Genomic DNA, 11,797 nt, shown 5'->3' on the forward strand with positions numbered 1-11,797 from the left:
GAAGTTGATGGAAGAGGGCATGCAGTTCTCTTCTCGCGGGATTTGTAAGCGGCCATCTTGCTTCTGGCCCTGACAGATTCTCCTGTCCGGGTCACTGGGACGCCGAGACCGCTGTGCGGCCGCTAGCTGACAATGCTGTCCCGGGTGGTACTTTCTGCCGCCGCCGCAGCAGGTGAGTGGTGTAGACCCTGGTCCGGGCTATCAGAGTGATTGCACACAGACGCGTCTAGGGTTACGTGCAGTGGGTGGGAGGAAAGGGGGTGAAGAAAGGCGCAGCTCGTCTTGGGCCTGACTGGGGAGTGGTTAGCGCCGCTCCAAAGGTGAGTGTGGAGTCTCGGGGGATAGGAAAGAGGGACGCATGGCCTTAGTGATTGGGCTCCGCGGGAACCGAGGAAGGAGCAAACCAGATTTCACCTTGACCTTGCTGACCTGCGCCTTGTGTATTTGCAGCCCCCTCTCTGAAGAACGCAGCTCTCCTCGGTCCAGGGTAAGTGTGAGGGGTCTGTTGACTCCTTTTCGTCCTTGTTTTATCACCCATTTCACTTGTGGGTAATCTGCTCTTAGCTTTAGGTCAGTAGTACCTTTCTTTAGGTAATTTTGGAACGTTTAGAGCCTCAAACACTTGTGTTTCTGGAACTGCCTGGAACACTGCCCTATGATCTAATAACAAAGATTAAGTGAATAAGTGGTCTAACTGAAGTAGAAATTGGTTTTGGTGTCTTCTAATCCCCGCCCCCTCACTTGTGACCTTTAGCTGGACATAGCTGCCACAGCCCGAATTAGGGTCACTAGATTGCACACCCAAGAACAAGCTTTGTTAAATAAAACAACGAACCATGTTGTTTTTAGTCCGCCTCCCAGATTCCAACTTTTACTACCAGATCAGAGAAGGTATTCATGGATTCAGTAAATATTTATCTTGCCACCCACATAACCAAAGGTACAAAAATGAGTAAGGTTAAGTACCTGCCTTCGTGGAACTCGTACACAGTCTATGAGAGGAGGCAGCTATAGGGCAGTAGTTTACAGTGAGGACCCCAAAGCTAGGACAGGGTACACCTGGCTCCTCCACTTACAAGCTGTTGTGACCTCAATTTCCCTATCTGCAAAATAGAGACAGCATACATTAGAGATTATGAGAAGAGACTTAATTCCTGTGAAAATAGTGCTCGGTACATAGTACAGTGTGAGAATTTGTTATAAATGTTATTTCATAAAACATGTGAGTTTTCTTTGGAATTTCTCTTTTTACTTCCAAATGTAGTCCTAATCTTGCAAAACTTGATAACTAGCCTATGGCTTGAAAAAGTGGCTTTAATTAATTAGTAATTTTTGTATATGCAGTAAATTGAGGCTATTATTGGCTGCTTTCAACATACCAGAGAAGAAAGATTCCATGCAGACAAGTAAATAATTGCAACACAAGTAGTAAATACATATACAAGATACAAGGAACATCCTTGCCTTTTCTTTTACATTCCGTGTCTAATACATCAGTAAGGCTCCTCCTGCAGATTGTATCCAGACTCTGACCACTTCTTCCACTGCTACTACTGGAGTTAGAACTGCCATCACCTTACACCTAGGCTTTTTCAGTATCTCTATATTCTTGTCCCATTACAGCCCATTCTCACAGTAGCCATAGGGATTATGACAGTTCTGCTCACCCCCTTCCCGCCGGAACCCTCCAGAGCTGCCCAACCCACTTGAAATAAAGTCCAAACTTAGCATAACCCAGAAGGTTCAACATGAATTGACCCCATTCTACCTCTTGATTTATCTCCTTCTGTTCTCTTTTTAGTTCATTCTCCAACCATACTGATCTTGCTATTCCTCTGAAAAATGCCAACTTTACTGTTGCCTCAGGATCTTTGTGCTTGCTCTTCTCTCTTTTCCCCAGGTCACTGACTCAAATGTCATCTGACCTCCTACCAAAAAAAGCTTTCCTCCCACTCCATTGCTCCCTATCTCCTTCCCTCTCTCCATTTTCCTTCATGGAACTTAGAGCTGTCTGAAATTGTCTGTGGGCCTGTACACTCACACTTCCCACACCCCACTAGAATGTTGAAGGTTGGGACCTTGTCTGCTCATTGTTATACTCCCAGTGCCTAATATAAGTGGAAAAGTCAGTTAATGTTTTGTTGCGTGAATGAATGTTGGCCCAAGATTGGAGAGGCCTTTATAAGGATATACTTGAGATGTTCTGAAGCCTGACTGGTTTTGGCAGTCATTAAGTGAAAAGCATACCAGGCAGACAGAGCAGCATGAGGCATGTTTTTGTTGTTTTGTTTTTAAAAGCTGTAAGTAGTTCCATATGGCTGGGAGGTAGAACAAAAGAAGATGAGGATATAAAATTTGACAGGTACTGAACCATATATGCTGTAGTAAGTAGTTTGTTTTCTGTAGGCAGGAGAGAGTCTGTTGAAGAGTTTTAAAGTCAAATTTACATTTTAAAACATTAAGAAAGCAGCATGGAGGAGGCTGGGTTTTAGGGGTACTTGAGGAGAAGCAGAGAAACCAGGTTTTGGGTTGTTAACTTGTTTAGGCAAGAGTAGATGAGGGCTTGAACTAAGTCAGCTGTTTAGGGAGAGGATTTGTGTCCGCCTAAAGCAAGTTCTTCAGTGCTGGTATTTAAATCAGTGGGTCTCAACCTGGGACAGTTTTGCCCTCCGAGGGACATTTGGCAATGCCCGGAGGCGTTTTTGGTTGTCACCACTGGGAAAGAGGGGGGACGTTCCTGGCATCTAGTGTATAAAGCCACAGGGGTACTGCTCATCACTCTGCAGTATACAGAACAGCCTTTCACAACGAAGAGTTGTCGTTAGTCCATAGTGTCAGTGGCACTCGGGTTGAGAAACCCTGATTTAAAGGAAAGAATTTTGAACATGATTCTCAGATTTTAAAAGTTTGTGTGGTAGCTAATAATACCTTAATGTTCAGAAGACAAGCAATGAACCAAAATCAATGAAATGCTATAAACTTACATTGTGAGGATGTAAGAGATAGAGTGGGGAGGTGAGGGACAAAAACATACTGAAAATTTGAAGGAGACTAAGCTTGACAGCAGGTGTGAAAAAGGCTAAAGAATTTTATTTTATCAGAATCCTAATGAGACACCAGTGTGCTATAATATAACTGCTAAAAATGCAATCTTAGGCTATTTTAAGACAAGAATAGATCACAAATCCACAATAATAGTAATAGTTCTAGCCCAATAATGGCAATAGCAAGTTCTCAGTACGTATTTGTAGAATGAAAGAATTCGTCAAGCTATTTTTATAGTATTGTGTTCAGTTCTGTATACTTCATTTTTATAAACAAAACTAGAAAGCTGCTGGTGGTGGACAATCAGGATTGTGAGAGAATTGAGATGTTTAACCTAGATAAATGAACGTTATCTTACGTGGAAAAATAAAATGAGAACCAATGGATAGAGGTTTTAAGGATGTACATAGCAGTTCAATTCAAAAGATGAACGTAGTTAGAGCTACCCAACGTTGAAAACGCATGATTCACTTAGTGGTTGGTTAGTACTCCATCACAGAGAATATTCAGAAAGGTCAAAGTTCTTGCCACCAAGGAGTTCCCAACACAATGGGCATGTAATAGCTAACCACTTACACAGAACTTTACTATATGCTAAGCACCATTCTGTGTACTCTACATATTTTAACTCAGTTAACCCTCACAGCAACAATCCAATAAGGTCATATCCTTTATTCCCACTTCACATAGAGAAATCAGAGGTTACAAAAGCATAAATCAGGATTTGAACCCAGATGATCTGGCTGCAGAGTTTGTGTTCTTACATATTTTAGTGCTAGTGGTAGTCATACAAAGTGCTAGACAGATGATCTGTGAGATTTACAAAAGGGATTCTAGTATTGGATAGAAGGTTACATACAGCTTTTAAGTCATTTCCATTTGTCACATAGCTAATTATTGGACCCTAACCTTCCTGTTCTTGGTCTGTTCTCTTTCCATTCAGACATTGGGAAACTGCCTTGAGTCTCACCCCTATATGTTTTTTCTACAATTGTTCATACATTGTGTTCTTTTTAAAGAACAAGCTTTAAATTTGTGTAATTGCTACCTGCAGGGTGTTGCAGGCAACAAGGATCTTTCACACAGGGCAGCCAAGTCTTGCCCCTGTGCCACCTCTTCCTGAATATGGAGGAAAAGTTCGTTTTGGGCTGATCCCTGAGGAATTCTTCCAGTTCCTTTATCCTAAAACTGGTGTAACAGGTGAGCATTTGCCCAGTGTTGATAGTATGTTTGGATGGTATGGTTTATGTTAACTTAGTGGCCTCTTACCTCTTCCACATACCAGAAAAATCAAGTCAGCTGTTTTTAAAAGTAAAGTGTGGAAGTGATTCAATATAACAGTTGATTTGGTTGCTTTAACTTGTCTTTGGAATAAATTTGTTTGGGATTTTAACTTGAATTTATACTGTTGTCTCCATTTGTTGATAGACTAAATTTACTGAATGCCTGCTCTATGCCAGGCATTATTCTAGGCGTGTAGTGGTGATCTAAAGTGCCTGGCATCATGGAGCTTACCTTCTATTCTAGGATAGACAATAAAGAAGTAAGTGTATAATACACTTTCAGGTAATGATGGAAAGAGCTATGGATTAAAATAAAGCCAGGTAAGGCAACAGAGAATATTAAATTGTATATATAATTATGAGAAAAAGAATTCGACCATATTTATCAGTTTTTTTTTCCTTTTAAAAAGGCATAACCTGTTTTGAAACCTTTCATTTTTATAATGCAGTGTGCATTCACTTATGTTGTTTAATCCATGTAACAGTCTATGAAGATATTTTTATTACCTAGAAGAACTAGAAAACAAAGAATTGGCTGAGGTTAATCCTCTCTTTAATGACAATTGGACTTGAACCCAGGTTCTCCAATTAAGTTTAGTGTTCTTTCTACTACACACCCCTGCCTTTCTTGCTATACCCAAATACTGCTATGACCATGGAACATTAGAAACCAAAATTTTTCTTTTGTTTTTGTTTTTGTTTTTTTAACTCTCCAGGGCGTGACCTAAAACAGCATTTCCCTAACTGAAACTGCAAGCAACATTAGTGTCCTCAGATCTCCATAGGTGATAAAAATGTTACATACGATAGATAGGTCTTTTTTGCAAATTCACATTTAAAATTTATACATTGAAGGCAGATTTTTTTTTTTTAAGTGAGCTGTTGAAACTTTGTATGGGAAACTCTGGGTAAAATATATTTGAGACTGTAACCCTTTTATTCTCATAATACAGCCTAAGATCCTTTGGTATCAGTATTGCTCAGAAACATAAACTACTGACCTAAAGGCCTGCTTTGACCCTGCCTAGCATCTTGTGAGCCACAGAGAAAAATTCTAAAGAAATGTACATCATGGTTTGTGTCCTTTCAGAATTCATGGCCTGGTTAAAGAAAAAGATAGCTCTATTTGAAGCATTGTAATAAGGTGCTGCAGAAATTGAGAATCCTGTTATTTAGTTCTTTATGTACATACCATTTGATTGTTGTATTTGTTTTGTTTGCCAGTGTCAGGTTTCTATTCAGTGAAAGCAGGCAAGAGTGGATAAATTTTCCGTGACCGATGTTCTCATTCAATAAGTAGTATGTTTTGTTGCACAAATCACTTTTTAAAGTAGCCTGACATCTTTGTAAAATACTTCCTGTTAAGCAATTGTTCTAGACATTTTATATACATTATTTTTTAATTTCATCAACCCTATAAAGAAGGTACTGTTTCCCATTTTATAGATGAGGAAAGTAAGCTGGGAGAGCATCTGTATTGCTCAGTGTCTTATAAGTTGCAGAGTCAGATTTCCGTGAGTCCAGATCCTTGTTCTTTCACCTCTATCATGCTGCCTCTCATCCAGTGTTCTGTCTTTGAATCTGATTATTTAAAATCATTATTAACTTTGCCTTCAAAGTTACTTCAGAGTGTCTCTCCATCTTCCCCTTTTAGACATAGCATATCAATCATAAAGTAACTTTTCTTTCTTTTAGGACCCTATGTGCTTGGAACTGGGCTTATCTTATATTTCCTGTCCAAAGAAATATATGTGATAACTCCAGAGACCTTCTCTGCCTTATCAACAATAGGGGTGCTTATCTATGTAGTTAAAAAATATGGTGCCTCTATTGGAAAATTTGCTGATAAACTCAATGAGGTAAGAACCATAAACCTTATTCCCCATTTTAGACTATAGTAGAAGTGTCAAAGCCATCAAGTGATGCTTTTGATGGGAATGTTAGGGGCAGGACATGTGGAAATGAAGCTACCTATAATGATCACAATTATTAGTATTAATGTTAATTAACTAATTTGAGATAAATTTTTAAAAATCTACCAGACTCTCCAGCTTTTCCCTAGTTTTGTTCATTCAACAAGATATTGCATAGATATTATGGGCAACTCATTAAGGATTTGTGCAGTTCTCCATATGGGTGGGTGTATTCACAAATGAGGGCTATAACTTTGAGGAAGCATAAAATGAATCTGTTTTTATTATCCTTGGTGCTTTCACTGATCTTTGTTGTAAATGTCATAATTGCAGGAAAAAATTGCCCAACTAGAAGAGGTGAAACAGGCTTCCATCCAAAGCATTCAGGATGCGATTAATATGGAGAAGTCGCAGCAGGCACTGGTTCAGAAACGCCATTACCTTTTTGATGTCCAGAGGGTAGGTTTCAGAACTTTCTAAGGGTATGAAGTTACTCGTTTGTGTGCATTGAAAAATTTAGAATCCTATAGGGAATAGTTCAGTAGAATGAGCATATTTCATTTAGGAAAGAGATTTGGGTGGGTTGGCAATTACAGCAATGTAGACATTTAAGACCTGTCAATAATTAGAATAATTACTCTAAAACTAGGAAGGGTAGAAGTTGTAAAAAGAACACATTTTGGATCCACACAAAAGGAAAGCAGTCATTAAGTTATATTTGATTACAGGGAACTGTATTCAATTTCTTGTAATAACATAATGGAAAAGAATCTGAAAAGAAATATGTGTTGTGTATATGTATGTATATGTGTGTGTGTGTATAGGTATAACTGAATCGCTTTGCTGTACACCTGCAACTAACATTGTAAATCAACTACACTTCAGTAAAAAAATTTTTTAAAAAGTTATAACTGATTTTAAAAATGGTATTCACTGTGAAATACATGCTGTGATTTCATGCATGCTTGCTGTAAGAAAATCTGACTCCTTACACTCCAAATTCACAAAGCAGATTCACATGGCAATAGAGCTTTTTTACCATGGTCAAAGCATAATTAGATTGTAAAATATTTAGTTTCTAAAACAACTTTAGGAGCATGTTCAAGTATAGTTGTTACTTTGAGCCCAGTAATTTATGCCTATTTAGAGTGAGATGCCCTTATTTTGAAATTTTGTGTTGTAGAAGCATCTATGAAATGGGAAATGAGATGCTAATGTAAAGTAAGTATCTGAAATTCTAAGGGTCTGGGCCAGCGTTTCCTAGTGTAGTCTCAGTACCATGTGCATCAGGCTTCTTTGGTGCAGGTTTTTGACCCATTCCAAGATCTGTGGAATTAGAACATCTATTAGGAGCTACCAAAAATCTGTGATTTTTAAAGCAGAACTACTGAAGATTCTTAAGCACATAAATGTTTTAAATCCTCAGAAAATTTTAAAACGTCTCTCCAAGCATACTTAAGTTACAACTGGAGACTGCTTCTTGCCTAATAGGTAACATGTATGGACAAACAAAATCCTATTTCTGAAGATGCAGCTTTTTTATAAGAATCAAATGATAATCATTAAAATTTTTATTTATGAAATACTTATTTATTAGATTTGTTTTGAGTTCTTTCTGTTTAGAGACTCTGGTCGAGACAGGGTGGTGGGAATATAGCAGAGAACAAAACAAAGTATGCCTTCATGGGGTCTACTCTTCTAGCCAGAGGCTGAGAGAAGGACAGAAAAAAAAAGCAGATGTGCATGTCATCTGGTGTGAAGTACATAGAGTCTAGTGAGCTTGTTAAAGGAAAGGAAAGGAGATTTTAGAAGGAAGGAGTTACTGTTTTTATTGGGCAGTCTAAAAAGGCCTCTAGTATGATATCTGAACAGAGACCTGAAGCAGTGATGGTGCAGGCTGTGTGGGTTTCTGAGGAAGCAGGATTCCAGGCAGAGGGAAGAAAAACTGCAAGGGCCCTAATCCTGGAAGCTTGCTTGGTATAGATAAGGGAAAGTAAGGAGCCAGTGTAGCTCACGTGGAGTGGGTGAGAAGGAGAGTAAGAGGAAGCACAGGGACTTTAAATAGCATGGTACACTGTGTGAGTAGGAAGTCAGATTAAGTATGAAAATGAATATATGTATATGTATGCATGACTGGGGCATTGTGCTGTACACCAGAGATCAACACATTGTAACTGCCTGTACTTCAATTTAAAAAAAGAAAAAAGATTGGCACAACAGATGAGAGGGTCTAGATATAGGCCTAAAAACAAAGCAATTTAGATAGGTGGCCTTTTCAGCTTAGCGGTGGAAGGCCAAACAGGTATCTTTGTAGATGTAGAGTTCTTTTCCTATTTTTTGCCTTTACCAATACAAACTTCAGGTGAATTAAAGATCTTTAAATAAGAAATGCAACCATAAAAGTAGAAAAAGAACATGAAGAATAATACAGAATGCTTAGAGTGACAAGGTCTTTCCAGGAGACAACAAAATCCAGAAACTTATATGGTGACAGATGTTAACTAGACTTATTGTGGTGATCATTTCCTAGTATATACAAATATTGAATCATTATGTTGTATACCTGAAAATAGAATATTGTATGTCAGTTATACTTTAGTTTTTAAAAAATTCAGGAACTGTAAGAGGAAAAATTGTTAAGTTGATCTCATAAAAAATTTTGAACTTTACATGTAGAAATTACCATAAACAAGTTAAGTGACAAAGTTAAGTGACAGCCAAGGAAAGATACATGCATTACATGTGACACAAAAGGGTAGTTACCTTAGGATAGACCAACATCCCAGTAGAAAACTAGGCATAGGACAATGAACAATTTATAAAGATATAAGTAAGCTTAAATGGCTTTTAATATGTAAATTTTCTCCTTAAATAATGACAATTAAAATTGGTATTTTTTTCTGCTTATCAGACTAGCAGAGAGTAAAAATTTTATAAACACGACTGGTCAGGGTTTGGAGTAACAAGCATTTGTGTTGCTGGTGAGAGAATGAAGTGGTACGACTTTTCTGTGGAATTGACAGTGTTGATCACAATTTAAAATGGCTCTTTAAGACCGTGGGCTTTGTAATCTGACTCCTTGTATTCAGGTCTTGGCTTCAGGGTTTATTGACTCTGTACCCTTGGAAAATCCCATACCTTCTGCCTCAGTTTCCTCACTGTAAAATGGATACAATAATAGTGACTATCCCATGGTGTGATTTTAAGACTTAATTGAAATGACGCACAGTGTTTAGAATGTAGTAGGTACTCAACAGATATTAGCTGTTATTTGACCCAGCAAGTAGTCACACTTGAGTGCAGAGACATACAGTGTATACAGCAGCATTACTTGTAGTTGAAAGAAGTGGAAGCAACCTAATCTATTAATAGAGCTTAGTTAAATAAATTATGGGTTATGGGACACCAAAATAGTGGAATCCAATTTAACTTCTAAAACTGAGGTGGGTCTACGTATCATAATTAGTAAAAGTGATGTTTTTCTGTGTATATATACATATTTTTTTTGTTTATTAAATATTTCTGGGAGGGAATATAAGAAATATAGGAAGATGGTAGCTTATGGGGGCTGAAAGAGACTTATTTTTTCTGTGTATACTTTTAAATATATTTTTACTACATGCTGTTAGGATTTTTTTACCACACGTGTGTGTTACCTATTCATATTAAATGAATTTTGCACAAAATACAAGAAAGCGATGGGTATTCTAACTGGCAGAATCCTCAGAATGGAAGTGATCCTTTACCTGTACAGTTTTCATCATTTCTGAATTTTGCTTCAGAATAACATTGCAATGGCTTTGGAGCTTACTTACCGGGAACGGCTGCATAGAGTATACAGGGAGGTAAAGAATCGCCTGGACTATCACATCGCTGTGCAGAATATGTTGCGTCAAAAGGAACAAGAGCACATGATAAACTGGGTGGAGAAGCGCGTGGTACAGAGCATCTCTGCACAGCAGGTACGTGGTGTTTGGAAGCTTCTGGAATTGTACTGAGATCTCTGACAGGATAGGGGTGGCTGGCAAGGAGTCTTTAGCCTAGTGACTCTGGGGTCACCCTGGTTCATTTTTCCGGGTAGTGGGCACCTAGAAGGTGCTGCACAACTGCTGTGGTGGGTTTCCTCCTTCCTCGGGGTCTGGTTACCAAAGGGTCTCTCTCCTCATCGGTCAAAAAGAGTGGAAAGATTATTGAGAACACTGGTTGTGGCAGACGTGTGTTCAGGTTCCATCATTTGGGAAACATTAACCAGCATGTTTCATTTCTCTGTGAAACAGAGACTGGACATGTCTATTTCTGAGCTGCTTCTGTCTTCTAATTCCATGATTTCCGTTCTCTTTCCTCTCTCCAGCTGCTTAGTTCATTGGTCTTAAACAGAAATGTTTTCTATTATTTACCTAAATTTTATTTCCTTTTTAAAATTTATGTCCTTTATTTATTTACTTATGACTGAATTTCTTCTCTCTCAGATATGCAGTATGCTTAGGCGTTTCTGATCGCTTTCCACATGGCCGTGCAGGACCACGTTATGTTTGTTAGGCTGGTCTTTTTCCAGCAGCTCTCAGCTATAAAAGCTAGCAGCAGTGGCGCGTGTTTACAGGAGTATCTGGCCTCAACCTCTAGGCAGGTTTCACTCATAAAAGCTATGAGCCAGAAGACTTTAACTAATTTCCTGGATTTGTTTAAAACAGATTGCATCTCCCCTGTGTTAAATAATTCGATGATTTTTAATAGTCTGTCATATTAAGCCTGTAATCCATTTTGAGATTCTGTGGGAACATCAACTTCTTATAGGAAGTACCCTTTAGAATTAAAGTATTTATACCCTTCCATGATTTGAAAAGGTCTAACCAGCTTTCTCTTTCCTTATCACAGGAAAAGGAGACAATTGCCAAGTGCATTGCAGATCTAAAGGTCCTTGCAAAGAAGGCTCAAGCACAGCCGGTTTTGTAAATGCGTCTGTCACAATTGAGACAGCTAGAAATAATTGACTAAATGGAAACTAGTCTGTGTGACAGAATCCTTCTGTATTGCTATCTACTGAAGTTACAATTTACCTTTCCTAAAAATGAAAGGTTTGAGTTTCATATAACGAGAGAATTAAAACAATCTATTGGCCAGTAATATGTTTCTCTTATCCTTCTTGCTCTGCATTTTGAGTTATTCCACGATCACTTTTGAATAAGCAATTTACTTTTAATAAAAATTTGACTAAATTGGACTGAAGATTATTCATAAAGTTATAATTTAAGTTTCTAATTAATTCAACCATCTTGCAATAAAGTGACCATTGAAACAAGGTTTTTCAGTTGCATAATTTTCTGAAATATTTCAGTATTTATGGGTAAAAATTAAAGATGTCATTGAACTGATAATCATGTTTATAAGACTGTTAGTGATAAGCTAGTTCTGGCTGATATGGGAAATTTAAAGCTTTCTAGTATTCTTTAGTATATTTTAAATAACTAAAGGAAATCTTATATATCAAGTTATATCATTGACTTTATTTTTATTTTAGTAATATGTCTACGGAAAATATGATGGACTCATTGTGTC

The 11,797-nt window shown here is 37.9% G+C and overlaps 1 protein-coding gene across 1 annotated transcript; it reads left to right on the forward strand.

Moving 5' to 3' along the window:
• Positions 1 to 21: 21 nt before the first annotated feature.
• ATP5PB (ATP synthase peripheral stalk-membrane subunit b) lies at positions 22 to 11,540 on the forward strand. Its single transcript, XM_010995308.3, has 7 exons — positions 22 to 172; positions 451 to 487; positions 4,100 to 4,245; positions 6,024 to 6,187; positions 6,575 to 6,700; positions 10,024 to 10,203; positions 11,117 to 11,540. Exons 1-7 carry the CDS (start codon positions 133 to 135, stop codon positions 11,192 to 11,194), a joined length of 771 nt encoding a protein of 256 aa, XP_010993610.1. The 5' UTR covers positions 22 to 132; the 3' UTR covers positions 11,195 to 11,540.
• The last annotated feature ends 257 nt before the right edge of the window (positions 11,541 to 11,797 follow it).

The sequence above is a fragment of the Camelus dromedarius genome, chromosome 9, assembly GCF_036321535.1.
Source record: "Camelus dromedarius isolate mCamDro1 chromosome 9, mCamDro1.pat, whole genome shotgun sequence".
NCBI classification, from domain to species: Eukaryota; Metazoa; Chordata; class Mammalia; order Artiodactyla; family Camelidae; genus Camelus; species Camelus dromedarius.

Coding starts and splice junctions, on each gene's coding strand:
- ATP5PB (XM_010995308.3), top strand. CDS start 133: ATGCTGTCCCGGGTGGTACTTTCTGCCGCCGCCGCAGCAG. Junction 6,701..10,023: donor ACCTTTTTGATGTCCAGAGG/GTAGGTTTCAGA, acceptor ATTTTGCTTCAG/AATAACATTGCAATGGCTTT. Junction 10,204..11,116: donor AGAGCATCTCTGCACAGCAG/GTACGTGGTGTT, acceptor TCCTTATCACAG/GAAAAGGAGACAATTGCCAA.